Here is a 16,583-nt window from a genome sequence, read left to right as displayed (position 1 = left end):
AGATCTGTGATCCATTTTGAGTTGATTTTTGCACATGATTAGAGATAGGGATCTAGTTTCATTGTTGTGCATGTGGATATTCAATTTTCCTAGAGGGGCTGGTACTGTGGCACAGTGGATTAAAGCCCCAGCCTGCAACCATATGGACGCCGGTTCAAGTCTTGGCTGCTCCTCTTCCAATCCAGCTTTTTGCTATGGCCTGGGAAAGCTTGAAGATGGCCCAACGCCTTGGGGCCCTGCACCCATGTGGGAGACCTGGAGGAAGCTCTCGGCTCCTGGCTTTGGATCAGCTCAGCTCTGGCTGTTGCCATCATTTGCTGAGTGAACCAGCGGAATGGAAGACCCCTCTTTCTCTGTAACTCTGTCTTTCAAATAAATAAAACAAATCTATAAAAGAAAATTTCCTAGGATTATATTTTGAAAAGATTATCCTTTGTCAAATGCATTTTTAAAATATGTGTTTATTTATTTGAAAGGTAGAGTTACAGCGAGAGATGGAGAGAGAGATCTTTCATCTGCTAGTACACTCCCCAGATGGCTGTAGTGACTAACTAGGGATGTGCCAGGCCAAAGCCAGGAGCCAGGAGCTTCTTCTGGGTCTTCCATGTTGGTTCAGGGGCCCAGGGACTTGGGCCATCTTCCACTGCTTTCCTAGGCACATAAGCAGGCAGCTGGATTGGAAGTGGAGCAGCCAGGGCTCGAACCAGCGAACATATGGGATGTTGGTACCACAGGCCTCAGCTTAAGCAGCCACATCACAGCACTGGCCCCATTAAAATAATTTTCTTAGTAACTTTGTTAAAGTTCCTTTGGCCATAGAAGTATGAGTTTACTTCTCAGCTGGCTGTTCTGTTACATTAGTCTGTGTGTCTGTTTTTATGCTCAGACTATGCTGTTTTAATTACTGTAAATTGGTAATATATTTTAAAATTGAGTAATGCTCCTGCTTTATTCTTTTAACTCTCAAGATTACTTTGTCTATTGGGAGTCTCTTGTGTTTCCATACAAATTTTTTTATTTTTATTTTTATTTATTTATTTTTTTTGACAGGCAGAGTGGAAAGAGAGACAGAGACAGAGAGAAAGGTCTTCCTTTGCCATTGGTTCACCCTCCAATGGCCGCCGCGGCCAGCGCGCCGCGGCCAGCACACCGCGCTGATCCGATGGCAGGAGCCAGGTGCTTCTCCTGGTCTCCCATGGGGTGCAGAGCCCAAGGACTTGGGCCATCCTCCACTGCACTCCCTGGCCACAGCAGAGAGCTGGCCTGGAAGAGGGGCAACCGGGACAGGATCGGTGCCCCGACCGGGACTAGAACCCGGTGTGCTGGTGCCGCAAGGCGGAGGATTAGCCTGTTGAGCCACAGCGCCGGCCTCCATACAAATTTTAGTAGTGTTTTTTTGTAGTTTCGTGGAAAATGTCATTGGGATTTTTATTGGGATTCCATTGATTCTGTAAATCACTTTGGGTATTACGCACAGTTTAATGATATTGATTCTTCCAACCCATGAACATGGGCTCTCTTTTCATTTCTTCAATTTCGTTCAACAGTTATCTCAAGTTTTTATTGTGCAGATCTTTCATTTCTTTGGTTAAATTATTTTGGTATTTTCTTTAGTAGCTATTAGAAATTTGATTGTTTTATTGATTTCTTTTTCAGATGGTTCACTGTTGATATATAACAACAGTACTGATTTCTGTATATTGACTTTGCATCCTGAAACTTTGCTTGAATTTGTTCTAACAGTTTCTTTTTAAAAAAGATTTACTTATTTATTTATTTGAAAGGCAGAGTGTCAAAGAGGGAAGGAGGGGGTGAGGTGGATCCATTGATCTTCTGTCGGCTGGTTCACTCCCCAAATGGGAACGGCAGTTGGGAACGGTCCTGGTTGAAGCCAGGAGGTGGGAAATTCATTTAGGTGTCCCACAATGGTGGCAGAATCTCTAGTATCTGGCTTTCTGCTGCTTTCCCAGGTGCATCAGCAGGGAGCAAGTTGGAAGCAGAGCAGCCAGAACTCAAACCATGGCTCAGGATCTTAACCAGCTGTGCCCCTTTAACAGCTTTTTGGTGGCATCTTTGTGGTTTTCAATATATTGGGTCTTGCCATCTGCAAATGGTGACAGTTTGACTTCCTTTCTGATTTGGATGTTTTTAATTTCTTTCTCTTGCCTGATTTTTCAGGCTGAGATTTCCAGTACTGTGTTGAATAAAAGGAGGGAAAATGCACATCTTTGTCTGCTTTTAGATCTTAGAGAAAAAGCCTTCAATTTTTCCCCTTTCAGTATGATGCTGACTGTTGGCTTATTGTGTATGGCCATGATTATGTTGAGTTATGTTGCTTTGTTATTCCCATCCTATTGTGTCCATTGTTGCTTATTTTCTAGCTGTAGTTAAAAGCTTTAATTTTATTTACTTTCAGTTTTTTTTTGTATAAGTATATATTTAAAATTTCTTTGATGTATTGATTTGGTTGAATCCCACAGGTTTTATAGTTTCATGTTTCCATTCCCACATATTTATTTATGAAATTTTAGCTATAGAATATATAGAAAAATGGTGGTGTGACAGATTAACATATCTGTTGTCATCTCACATAGTTACTTGTTTTTTGTTGTTTTGGCAGTAACAGCTGAAATCTACTCATTTAGCAGGAATTTAAATTGCAGTCGAATTTTTTAAACTGTAGTCTTTAATTTTATATATCATTAAATTTTAATTTTATAATATCATGGAATGTTTCTCTAGTTTCTGATACTGATATGTTCTTTGTGGCTAAATCTAACATTCATTTTTTTCTGAATGTTAAGTGTTCACTTAGAAAGAATATAAGCATATATAAATATGTGTACTAGATTAAGATATTAATTCTGATATTGAAGCCCATATATCTCTTGCTTATGAGTTATCAGTTTATTCTCTTGATATGTGAGTGATGTATTTTTGTCTTCCCTAATCACCAGACTTGGCAGTTTTTCTTTTTTTGCTAGAGTTTTTTCATGGATATTATCCTATGTTGTTTTACCTTTACTAGTCTATGATTATTGGACTTCTTGATGTATTTTGGCACTGGTTTTTAAGGCTATACTAACTTAATCTACTTATGGTTTTGTGAGTTCTTTCTTGTCTGTCATCAAAATTACTCTGTATTTTCTCCCTCATTTTCAAATTGAACCTCTTCAATTTTTCTCTTCTTAATAACTTATTGCTAAATTTTATTTTTCAAAAAGATTTATTTATTTATTTGAAAGTCAGATTTACAGAGAGAGGGAGCGACAGAGAATCTTCCATCTGCTGATTCACTCCCCAGATGGCCACAACATCCAACACTGGGCCAGGCTAAAGCCAGGAGCCAGGAGTTTCATCTGAGTCGCTCACATGGGTGGCAGGGGCCCAAGTATTTTGGGCCATCTTCTGCTGCTTTCTTTTCTCAGGCCATTGGATTGGAAATGAAGTAGGCAGGGTATTACTGGTATCCGTATGGGATGCTACCAAATGACCCCCATATGGGATGTTGTTGTCTTTAGCCACTATGCCGCAACTCCAGCCTCCAGAGTTTTTCTATTAATTGGGGATGTTGATTCACTTAGGTTTATTGTAATCATTGATGTTTAGACTTAACTTTCTTCTTATTTTATTGTATTTTACTAATCATGCTGTCTTACTGAGTATCTCACTTCTGACTTCCTACTCCTCACCCTGTTTTCCCCTCTTCATTGCAAATCTTCCAATCTCCTTCCCTCAATTTGTTCGAGATTTATGTACCTTATTTGTGTTAATCTAGTGATTGCCTTTTAAGAGGTAAGAAACACAATAAAGCTAACACAGTTTGAACATAACCGGTATCTGAGTTCAGTATTGATTAATTTAAAAACTACAGCATGGTTTAGTTTTCCTTTCTTATGATTCTGTGCCTTCCTATACTTCCCCATTATTCTATTTTATGTTGAGATAATATGAATTTTATGTCTGCTTTTTTCCTATGCATGATAAAATTGTTTTCATATCTCATTGAGGGACTGTTTTTAGTATTCATGTTGCAAAATCATGTTCCTTTTAATTTTGAAAATACCACTTTTCTTTTTGCAGCCATTGTTGTCTGTGACAATATTGTGCTTCTTGAATAATTTTACACTTAAATGCAACCTCTCCCTTTTTTTCTGGGAGAATTCCATTCAAACATTGAGCTTACTACTGTTGGAGCTGTGGCCATTCTTCTATTCACTGCCCATTATGTGTTTTATTTTACAGATTAGATACTTAATCTCAAACTATTTTTTTTAAAGAGTGTATCTTCTCAAACTCATTGAAGATGTGGGTTACTGATATTCCAACTTTTGTTAGATTTGCACTGTCAATTCTCTTCCAGGGTTTTAGTTTTTCTGCTCATCGAACGTTACGATTATATTTCATGGTAGTGATTTTCCTGAAATGATTTGTGACTTTCGGTGGTATACACATTTTTGTATTTGAGAATTCACTTTTAGCTTATTCTGTTTTCTGGAAGTCATCTTTAGTGATGGAGTGAAAGAGGTGGAGATTGGGTCACAGCGCGTGGGAAACATTTCCCCTTTCTGTTCCACCCTTCTGTCCCAGATAGTTCTCAGCTGTCTTCTGTGCACCTGTCCTTGCAGCTTGCTTGGGAGGCTACCGTGTTCCCACCTGTGTTGATCAGTCTCATCTTTACCTGGAGCTTCCTGCTTCTTTTATCTGATAGCCTGTTTTAAATGTTGGGGCTTTTCTCTGAGGTTTTGATTTACTTACTTGCTTGTCTTCCTGATTCCTCAGAATTTCCAATTAGATGGTAGTAATCTTTTTTGTTTTCTATTCCTGATTCTGTCTTACTGTGTTTGAAAGATAGCTCTTTTCAGTCACTATGTGGTATTTGGGCTTGGAGGGAGGTAAGAAGCATGTGTTCAACTTGCCACACAGACTCCTTATCAACTATGAGTCAGGATCACGATGGGTGCCGGTTTGAGTCCCAGCTGCTCCACTTCCAATCCAGGTCTCTGCTAATGGCCTGAGAAAGCAGTAGAAGATGGCTCAAGTCCTTAGGCCTTTGCACCCGCGTGGGAGACCCAGAAGAAGCTCCTGGCTCCTGGCTTCAGAGCAGCACAGCTCCAGCCATTGTGGCCATCTGGGGAGTAAACCAGTGGATGGAAGACACCTCTCTCTCTCTCTCTCTCACTCTCTCTGCCTCAGCCTCTCTATAACTCTGCCTTTCAACTAAATAAATTAAAAAAAAAATAGTGATGTATTTTCTTTCTGTAGGAAATTCTTTTGTAAACTTTAAAAATTGCTTATTTATAAAATGCCACAGTCATTAACAACTTGGAATGAATTATGTATGTATATATAACTCTGATCTCCTAAATGCTTTTAGTTTCTTTTCTTTTCTTTTTTTTAAAATTTATTTGAAAGGTAGAGTTATAGAAACACAGAGACAGACAGAGAGAAAGGTCTTCCTTCCGTTGGGTCACCCCCCAAATGGCTGCAGTGCCGATCTGAAGCCAGGAGCCAGGTGCTTCTCCTGGTCTCCCATGCGGGTGCAGGGGCCCAAGCACTTGGGCCATCCTCCACTGCCCTCCTGGGCCACAGCAGAGAGCTGGACTGGAAGAGGAGCAACCGGGGACTAGAACCGGCGCCCATATGGGATGCTGGCATCGCAGGTGGAGGATTAACCAAGTGAGCCACGGTGCCGGCCCCTTTTAGTTTCTTATTTATCATATTCTAAGATGTTTTGATATTACCCTTTTATAGTATTAATAACAAAATATATAATTTCCTATTGAAGTGAAAAGTGAATGTTTTTTCCCTGTGGAAGCCAGAAGTTCCTTTTTTTTTACTCCATTGTTGAAATTTGTATGGGAGTTGGCAGTAAAAAGAGATATGAGATCTCTCAGTGCATTTTTGGTCAGGATTAGATGTAATCTTTGTCAAAGAAGAGTTATATTTTTGCAGCTCAACCTCAAAGGTGGGTTTATGTATAATTAATATGGGTATGTATTAATTAGTGATATCCAAATGATATCTCATCATCTGTTTGCATTATTACAAAAAGATATTACAGGAGTACCTTTATTTGACTGACCATTACACATTCATGATTTTCAACAGGAGTTAGATGGTTGATATTTTCATCTCTGACATGATCTGTTTAGCAACTGCAATTCTGTTATAGATCAAAAGCCATAATATAGTATGTAAATAAATGAGCATGACTGCATTTTGATAAAACTCTATGGATTCTAAAATTTGACTTCCATGTAATTTTCACATATTCTGAAAGTTTATTTTTCATTTGATTCTCCCCTCCCCCTTCTCACAATTAATAAAAGTGAAAACCATTCTGAGTTCATAGGTTACACCAAAAAAAGGTAGCTGTCTGGGTTTGACCCATGGGCCATTCTTTGCTAGTGCCTAATTTAGAAGATTATATAATAATATAAAAAATATTTATAATCTGTTGAGCTAATAAAAAACCCAACAGGTTATAAAAGAGCATATGTACAAAAGCAAGTAACAGCATAGAGATAACACTGAAAGAAGAGATCAGAATATTAATGGTGGTTTCCCTGAGTACATTGTGGGTAAATATAATTCTACATTGTGTTCATTTGCATTTTTGAGTTTTATACTCATATTATTATTTTGTTTTTAAATGTTACATCAGAAAAAAGTTATTTAAAAAGTGAAAATCTGCATTCTCAGCAAAATCAGGCTGTTTCTTATTAATGATCTGATATAATCTGTTTTGTTTACCCTCTGCTTCATTTTTAGCCGACAAGCCCCAAATTTGGAAAAGCTGACTCATATGAAAAACTGGAAAAGCTAGGGGAGGGATCCTATGCTACAGTGTACAAAGGGAAAAGCAAGTAAGTCCATTCATTTTTGCACCTTTTATGTGTGAGCTGTATCTGCTTTGTTAACCCCAAGTAGCAGTATGTTCAGGTCATTTTCACTTAGTATACATAGATTTTATTCTTTTATTAAAGTGTTAATGTTGGTGGATTTGGATATCCCTGCTAGCAGACATATTTGGGCTTGTCCAGTTTATCTTTTCTGTTAAACTCCTCCTTGGACTTTGTTTTCTGTTTTTCTCAGTGGAGTTGGAACTTTCTAAAGAGAATTAATTTCCCAGTGAATGATGTGATGAAGTTCTCAAGGAAGTTTAGCATTAACTTAAGAATAAGAGTATTGATTTGACAAAGGCAGATGCAATGGTCATTCTTGATGTCTTTTTTTTGCCCTAAAGAAACTCTTTATTTAATAAGCACAAATTTCATAAGTACAACTTTAGGAATATAGCGATTCTTCCCATTATACCCACCCTCCAACCCCCACTCTCACCCACCACCTCCTCCCTTTCCCATTCCCAGTCCCATTCTCCATTAAGAAAGTAAAAAACAAAACAAAACTTCCTCGACAATCAAGACAAGGACTGTTCAAGTCATTTCTTATCAAAGTGTCAATTTCACTTCTACAGACTGCCTTTTAGGTGCTTTATTAGTTATCACATATCAGGGAGAACATATGGATTGGTCTCTTTGGGACTAGCTTATTTCACTAAGTATGTTTTCCAGATTCTTCCATTTCATTTTTTTTTTTTTTTTTTACCGCTATGTGTAGTATTCCATAGAGTACATATACCAGAATTTCTTTATCCAGTCTTCAGTTGATGGGCGTTTTTAGTTTATTCCATGTCTTAGCTATTGTGAATTGAGCTGTAATAAATATGGGGGAGCAGATAACTCTTGTATACTGATTTCATTTCCCTTGGTTAAATTCCCAGTAGTGAGATGGCTGGGGCATATGGTAGGTCTATATTCAGATTTCTGAAATATCTCCATACTGATTTCCATAATGGTTATACCAGTTTATAGTCCCACCAACAGTGGATTAGGGTACCTTTTTCCCCACATCCTGCCAGCATTTTTTATTTTTTGATTTCTGTATGAAAACCATTTTAACTGGGGTAAAGTAGAACCTCATTGTGGTTTTGATTTGCATATTCCTGATGGCTAGTGATCCTGAACATTTTTTCATGTGTCTGTTGGCCATTTGGATTTCCTCTTTTGAAAAATGTCTATTTAAGTATTTGTCCATTTCTTAACTGGGTTGTTTGTTTTGTTGTTGTGGAATTTCTTGATCTCTTTAAAGGTTATTAATCCTTTATCTGTTGCATTGTTTGCAAATAATTTCTCCCATTCTGTCAGTTGCCTCTTTACTTTCTAAGTGTTTCTTTTGCAGTATAGAAGCTTCTCAATTTGATATAATTGCATTTGTTCATTTTGGCTTTGATTGCCTATGCCTCTGGGGTCTTTTCCAAAAACTCTTTTTCTGTGCCAATGTTTGCAGGGTTTCCCCAATGTATTTCTAATAATTTGATGGCATCAGGTCTTTAATCCATTTTGAATGGATTTTTTTGTAAGGTAAGGGTCCAGCTTCTTACTCCTGCATGAAGAAATCCAGTTTTCCCAGCACTGTTTGTTGAGGAGACTGTCCTTGCTCTAGGGATTGCTCCTTTGTCAAATATAAATTGATTTTAGATGCTTGGATTGATTTCTGGCATTTATATTCTGTTTCATTGGTCTTTCTATCTGTTTTTGTACAGTACCAGGCTGTTTTGATTATAACTTCATTGTTGTATGTCTTGATATCTGGTATTATGATGCCTTAAGCTTTGTTTTACTTGTATAAGATTGCTTTAGCTATTCGAGGGCTTCTGTGCCTCTATATGAATTTCAGCATCATTTTTTCTAGATCTGAGAAAAATGCCTTTGGATTTTGATTGGTATCACATTGAATCTGTAGATTGCTTTCAGAAGAAAGGACATTTTGATAATATTGATTCTTCCAATCCATCAACATGGGAGATTTTTCCTTCTTTTTTTTATATCTTCTATTTCTTTCTTTAATGTTTTGTAATTCTCATAATAGAGATCTTTGACATCCTTGGTTAAATTTATTCCAAGATACTTGATTTTTATTGTAGCTACCGTGAATGGGATCAATCTTAGAAGTTCTTTTTTAGCCGTGGCATTGTCTGTGTATACAAACACTGTTGATTTTTGTGTATTGATTTTATATCTTGCTAGTTTACCAAACTCTTCTATGAGTTCCAATAATCTTCTGATGGAGTCTTTTGGATTCTCTATATATAGTATCATGTCATCTGCAAATAGGGATAGTTTGACTTTCTCATTCCCAATTTGAATTCATTTGACTCTTTTTCTTGTCTAATGGCATTCAATAGCAGTGATGAGAGTGGACATCCTTGTCTGGTTCTAGATCTCAGTGAGAATCCTTCCAACTTTTCCCCATTCAATAGGACACTGGTGGTAGGTTTGTCATAAATTGCCTTGATTGTGTTGAGGAATGTTCCTTCTATACCCAATTTGCTAGAGTTTTCCTCATGAAAGGGTGTTGTATTTTATCAGATGCTTTCTCTGCATCTATGGAGATGATCATTATTATTCTTGTTCTTTAGTTTGTTAATGTGATAAATCACCTCGATTGATTTGTGAATGTTGAACCATCCTTGCATACCAAGGATAAATACCACTTGGTCTGTGGGAATGATCTTTCTGATGTGTTGTTGAGTTTGATTGGCCAGAATTTTTTTTAAGGATTTGTGTGTCTATGTTCATCAGGGAAATCGGTCTGTAGTTCTCTTTTCTCTGTTGTATCTTTTTGAGGTTTAGGAATTAAGGTGATGCTGGCTTTGTAGAAAAAATGTGGGAGTATTCTCCCCCTTTGAATTGTTTTGAACAATTTGAGAAGAAGTGGAGTTAGTTCTTTCTCAAATGTCTGGTAGAATTCAGCGGTGAAGCCATTTGGTCCTGAGCTTTTCTTTATTGGGAGGGTCTTTATTACTGATTCAATTTCCTTCTTGGTAATGGGTCTGTTTAGGTTTTCGATGTCTTCATTTCTCAATTTAGGTAGGTTTCTTCTTGTCTGGTGGGGTAGACTCAGCTGAGCTCCTCTTTTTGAAGAAGACCAGTGCCTGGGTGCTAGCCCCAGTGAGTATATTATTCGTCTGCTCTTCTGCAAGGACCACACAAAGGATCTGTGCAGTCCTCAGTATAAGCTCAGATTCCCCAGCAATGTCTCTTGCCAGGTAACCAGAGAGCCCTGATTGTGTAGAGCCTCTCACAAGGACTACCCAATTTCCCAGCCACACCGAGTCCTCTCACATAGCCTCAATGTTTTCACAGTCCCATCACACAAGCCTCCCACAGTCATGAGTACCTTAGCCTCCTGTCTATTCTCTCTACCAGACTCAAGAGTCTCCACTTGGCCTGTTGCTGGGTGCAGACATGAGCTGGTGCAGTTGTTACATATGTCCAAAATGGCGCCTGCTGTCTGTCAACCATGTTACAGGACACCTTTATAGGATGACTGAGAAGAGAGAAAATGTGCCCCCCTCTTTGTTTTTTTCTCCTCTAGTTTGATGGGTACACTATCCTCCATGGGCCTCCAAGCCGAATTCCCCCTAGGCTCTTCCTGTAGCTTTTCACTACTAGCTTGGGCTGCTGCAGTCTGGTCTTCCCTTGCTCTTTAACACTGGTGTGGAGGCTATAGGCTGGAGGGATCCTAAGTTGTACACGTCTTTGCCCTCATGTAGGTCCACTGTGTTCCTCCAATTTACGTAGTTTCCTTTGCTGTTTTCTACCCAACTCTTCTCTGAGAATGTACTCTTTCTCCTTTTGTTAAATTATTTTCTCCTAGACTTGAGCAGCAAACTCCCTCCCTACCCTGCCATCTTAATCAACTCTTGATTTTTTTTTTAAAGATTTTATTTATATATTTGACAGGTAGAATTACAAACAGTAGAGAGAGAGAGACAGAAAGATCTTCCTTCCGTTGGTTCACTCCCCAAATGGCTGCAATGGCCAGAGCTGTGCCTATTCGAAGCCAGGATTCAGGTGCCTCCTCCTTATCTCCGAAATGGGCGCAGGGGCCCAAGCACCTGGGCCATCCTCCACTGCTTTCCCAGGCCACAGCAGAGAGCCGGATCAGAAGAGGAGCAACCGGGACTAGAACTGGCGCCCACAAGGGATGCCGCTGCCGCAGGTGGAGGAATAACGTAGTGTGCTAAGGCGCCGGCCCCCCTTGATGTCTTTTTAAATTGAGCTTTCACTCCATCTTTCAGAAGTCAATTAAAAACCCCGCAGACTCCTCTCATTCCTCTACCTGTGTCCTTGGTGTCATGCTGTATTTCTACAGATGGAAGTAACTCTTCCACATTTTGTCCTCTTGCCCCCATGGCCATCCTGGTTTCAGGACATGGACTTGAATTCCCTAGAAGCAGGACTCCACATGTTTCTGTTGACCTCCAGCCTAATTAAGGCAGAGAGATCCTGTATGTAGTGGCCTATAGCTTGCAGCAAACTTCATGCTGCTTCTGAAGTAACCACAGTAGATACAAGATGTTTTAATTTCATCACTTTTACCATGAGCTGAAAAATAATTTTCTAGGCCATGCTCATTATTTTCTGTTTCACTATTATGTATTTTATTCGAAAGTTAGATACACAGTGGGCACACACTCTCATGCACATGTGGAATTTCCATCCTTTGATTCACACCCCAGTGCCCACAATGGTCATGGTTAGGCTGAGGCTCAACCTGGGAGCCAGGAACTCAATCCAGTTTCCCTTGATGGTAGCAGGGACCTGATTACTTGAACCTCAGGGCTTCTTCCCTGGGTCTGCATTAGCAGGAAGCTGGAGTCAGGAGCTGGAACTGGGAAACTGGACCCAGGTATTCTGATGTGGGGTGCGAGTGTCCTGATAGGCTAAATGTTCCCTGTGATCCTTTAACAGTTATAGAGGATAGGACATTCTTGCCAAAGTAATAAAATTAAAAAGATGAAGAAAATTTTCTGAAGGATCATTGCAAATGCATAATTGAAAAGTTTGACTATGTGCTAATGGGGTAATACTTGGCTTTTTGGGACAAAATCTTATACTTTTGCTTATCCAGGGGTGGGGAACTTTTTTCTGCCAAGAGACATTTGGGTATTTATAACATCATTCATGGGGCATATGACATTGTCAACTTAGAAATTAGTCTGCTACAGATGAATTGAATTTTGAGTCCCGTCTGCAGTTGCTTTGGCAAGGGCAGACCAAATGATTTTGTGAATGTTATGTGTCCCACAGGCCATTTGTTCCCCACCTCTGGTTTATAGTTTTTAATTTAACAAGATGAAGAATTCCTTATAAAGGAGTAAGAAATGCAGAAATGCTGAAAGTCAATGGTAACCATTAATTTTCAGATCTATGAAATTTTTTAAAGCCTTTTTTTTTATTTGAATGAAAAATCTATCTGAAGGAGAATTAACAACACATGTTAAAAAAATGGCTATTGAGAGCCAATGCTGTGGCACAGTAGGCTAAGCCTCCACCTGCATGGGCATGGGTTCCTGTCCTTGCAGCTCCTTTTCTGATATAGCTCTCTGCTATGGCCTGGGAAAGCAGTGGAAGATGACCCAAGCACTTCAGCCTCTCTACCCCCAGGGGAGACCTGGAAGAAGCTTCTGCCTTCTGGCTTTGGATCTGCCCAGCTCTGGCAGTTTAGGCCATTTGGGGAGTGAACCAGCAGATGGAAGACTTCTCTTTCTTTCTTTCTCTCCCTCTCTTGCTGTAACTTTGACTCTCAAATAAATAAAACAAATTGTTTAAAAAATGTCTATTAATGATGTAACCTTGCTGCTTGAGAATTATGGGATGTCAGGGTAATGTTCTAAATGGTTAAGCAAATTTTTAAAATAGGGGTTGTGCTCCAAATTCTTATATTCTTTTCTAAACAATTGATAATACTCAACTGTATAAAAATTACTTGTACATTTAATGTTAATAAAGTGATAACTACCCTTTATTAAGCAGTTATTTTGTACAAAGTACAATGCACCCTTTTGTCTCATTTACTCCTGTTCCCTGTAAGATGGGTCCTGTCATTGTCATCTCCCTTTGCCTAGTCAGGATTCGTTGTGCTTATGTCCACATCCACAAAGGTGGTTATTGGTAGAGCTTGTTTTAGCCAATGTCTGTCTGGCCCGAAGCCATTCTTTTCCTAACTATTACACCATTCCTGCTTTTACATAGTGTAAGGCCTTGGAAAGACTGGGCCCTTGTTGAATATTCCAGATGGTTCTCACATATGCTCTCACTCGCTTTAATTGTGACTCAAACAGAAACAAACACACTATCTCATTATAAGGAAACAAACCAAGCATTTGGAAGTGCCTGCCCACAAAAGGTGTGGTCAGCTGATCTCCAACGATAAGTTAATAACTCTATTAAATGTTTAACTTGAAGATTTATGTGAAAATCCTGGAGATAGTTGGATAACTTTTCACTTACCATGCCTGAATAAAAGACTTTCAAAGCACCTGAAACTTTGAGGTGAATGGTCCTGGACAGTTGATAGTTTTCACTCCAGCAGGGTCTAGGTGCATTTCTTGAGCAGTTCCAAGCCTGCTGGTCACGTGTAGTATTTACTTTCCTCCAGCTGGAGTTGAAAGCCCCTACCCCCTCACCTGCTTCGAGAGATGACAGGCAGCCTGGGTTTGCTTGCTTTAAAGTGGCAAGGTCAAGTGGAAGAACAACAGCTGTGTGTCATATAGCAGGGTTTGCGAGCCGTTTGTGTGGTGCGTCCCCGAAGCACTGTACAACTTGAAGAGACAGCTGAATTTTGGGATCTCTGCTGCAGGACTCCTCACAACTGCATCCCTAACCACACATTTACACTTTGTTTTGCATGCCCTCAGGCAGCTATTGACTCGTGCAGTGGGCTGCCTGCCTGGCACACGTATTGCTCCCTGAGATTTAGTTTATGTGCCTTTTATGTACACGCATTGATTTACAGGGGTCAAGTTTGGATTCTACCGCCAGCCTCATTACCTAGGTTTTCTTGGGCTGACGTAAAGAAGTACCACAACCTGGGTGGCTTGAGCAATAGAAACTGTCTTGTGGTTCTGTGGGCCAGAAGTCAAGGGTCAAGCTGTCTGTACAGTGGGCTCCTTCGAGGGCTGGGAAGAAGCAAGTGGTGCAGGCCTGTCTCCCGGCTTCTGGAGGTTGTCAACAATTGCTGGATTGTGGATGCATCGTTCCAGTACGCCCTCATTCTCACATGTCTGTCCACATTTCCCCTTTTGATCAGGACACCAGTTGTATTGGATTGGGGCCTACCCTAAAGACCTATGTTGACTTGATTACTGCTGTACAGCAAAACATTTTCAAATAAGATCACATTGTGAGGTGCTAGAATGTAGAACTTCAACATGTCATGTTTGGAAGATACAATCCAATCCGTGACACATTAATTTAAAAATCTCACTAATTTGACACACCATTCACAACAGCATTCTTCACTTTGTCCCTGTAGTGTGCGCTAGCGTTGCCTGGTTTCACGATTGTTCTTTATGTGCTGCAACCAAAGTGTATTCCTCCCATCAAGGGTTTGTATAAATATTGACTTTTGAGATAGGTGCAGTTAGCTGGAGTCTAAAAGCTTGAAAAGGAATCCGAAGTTTTTAAAAATTGCTCTTGAATTCTCCTGGGCCTCTTATTCCTATAGGAACATATACACTGGAGAGAAGGTGGCAGAGATTCCTATACAGGTGGTCTGTTTGCTAGTAAGCCTACCTTCTAGGAAGTGGCTAGCTATGTCCATGTCAACACACAGTACTCCCAAGTGTGCTTTGTTCATTTGTTTGTTTTTAGGAAGCTTTGAAATTATCACATATTGAAGAAGAGAATTTTCATCTTAATCAGTTTCTCCAACTTCTTTCTGCTTTCTCTGTGTATGTATTTTTTTTTTGGGGGGGGGGGGAGGGACGAAGACAATTTATTGCTACATCTGCTTCCCAGTCTCTAGCCAGGATTGTTTTTCTGAATAAGTTCTCTCTTCTAAATTTCTGTGTCATTTAATGTAGACTTTTAAGAATGTCATGCCTTGTATATATTGCATTTAAAAACATCTGGCATTTGACATTGCCTTTATCCAGCACCTTCAAATCATCTATTTACCTTTCAGTTTGCCAGGGGCTCTTGTTTAGGTAGAGAGTTGGGATTTTTGGAGCTTTTTTGACTAACGATTAATGTTTGTTCTTTAAGATAGTTATGCCTTTTTCCTGCTGTAGGTGGAAAGAGGTAACTCAGATATGGATTTTGCCCTCAAGAAACGTAATCTTGAAGGGAGATGTGCATATACGAAAACAGTTCTACTTCAGCTAAAAGGTAGTGTGTTCTGTACAAGGTAGGCTATAGTGAGGAAGGCAAGGCCCACATAAACCAGAGTGGGGCTGTAAAAGGAAGGGAGAAGGGTTTGTGCCACACTAAATGTGTCCTCTGCAGGGATGACTCTGAGATCCTTGGCACAGTTCTCTCTCTGCTCCCCCTGGCAAATACAATGAAATTTTTACCCTTTAGTTATTAGAAACTGCAGTGAGTTTGTTGAACCCAATGGCCTTACAGTAAAAGCAAATGAATTCATTTTGATGTTGTACAAATTTTGATTAAGCAAAAGTGTTATATTTAAGTATTATATGAAGTTGGTTTTTTTTTCTTTTTTGACAGGCAGAGTGGACAGTGAGAGAGAGAGACAGAGAGAAAGGTCTTCCTTTTGCCGTTGGTTCACCCTCCAACGGCCGCCGCGGTAGCGCGCTGTGGCCGGGGCACCGTGCTGATCCGATGGCAGGAGCCAGGTGCTTCTGGTCTCCCATGGGGTGCAGGGCCCAAGCACTTGGGCCATCCTCCACTGCACTCCCTGGCCACAGCAGAGAGCTGGCCTGGAAGAGGGGCAACCGGGACAGGATCGGTGCCCCGACCGGGACTAGAACCCGGTGTGCCGGCGCCACAAGGCGGAGGATTAGCCTGTTGAGCCACGGCGCCGGCCTGAAGTTGGTTTTAAGCCATCTAATTTGGAAGGAGTGGTAACTTGCTTAGGTGTGGGCCCCCTTGCATACTGGCCATGTTAAATAAGAACTGTGCCCACATACCACTCGTGGTGGGACCCTGAATCTCCCTCCTGAGTTTATCACCTGCTGTGAATGGTGAGAAGCCATGAACCTTTGCTCTTCCTGGAATGGAGTCCTGTCCTTTGATTCCTCCTGAATAGAGAGGGGATGTGAGATTAGCTGCTTTAGATTTTCTCATTGAAGAAAACAGCTTGCTCTCTGTTCCATCTCTGCACTTGGAATCCTGGCCTCACTCAGCCTGCACCCCACAGATGGTCCTGATCTGGCCATTTTCTCTACTGATCTTTAGTTTCTGTGGAGGTACAGATGCCAAAGCCTGACTCCTGGGGAAGCTCACTAAATAGAACCCTGCCCACACTGGTTTGTGCCAGCTGTAAATTGTTATCTCAGAGGTCAATAAGAACAATGGAGGAATTTGCTCACTTTATGTAGCAGGAGATTTATGTGATTGAAAGTGCCAATCTTCTTTTAGGCATTTCATTCTGCCAATTTGTGCTGAATAATTGAACTTGAATTAAATGACCTCATAAATTGAGGGACTAGCCAAACCAAGACTGAAATATACTAAATACCTTCCAAAGAGCTCTTCAAAGACCCAGGG

General features: G+C 40.2%; 1 protein-coding gene across 2 annotated transcripts in view; it reads left to right on the top strand.

Moving 5' to 3' along the window:
- The window catches only part of CDK14 (cyclin dependent kinase 14), a 614,674-nt gene that overhangs the window by 173,425 nt on the left and 424,666 nt on the right, over positions 1-16,583 (top strand). For both annotated transcript variants that reach the window (XM_062178077.1, XM_062178078.1), the window contains exon 4: positions 6,775-6,869. In XM_062178077.1, coding sequence (XP_062034061.1) covers positions 6,775-6,869 — 95 coding nt within the window. The remainder of the gene's footprint in view (positions 1-6,774; positions 6,870-16,583) is intronic.

The sequence above is a fragment of the Lepus europaeus genome, chromosome 20 (genome assembly GCF_033115175.1).
Source record: "Lepus europaeus isolate LE1 chromosome 20, mLepTim1.pri, whole genome shotgun sequence".
In the NCBI taxonomy this organism is placed as follows: domain Eukaryota; kingdom Metazoa; phylum Chordata; class Mammalia; order Lagomorpha; family Leporidae; genus Lepus; species Lepus europaeus.
The sequence above is the reverse complement of the archived record's forward strand: the minus strand, read 5'-3'. Positions and strand labels throughout refer to the sequence as shown.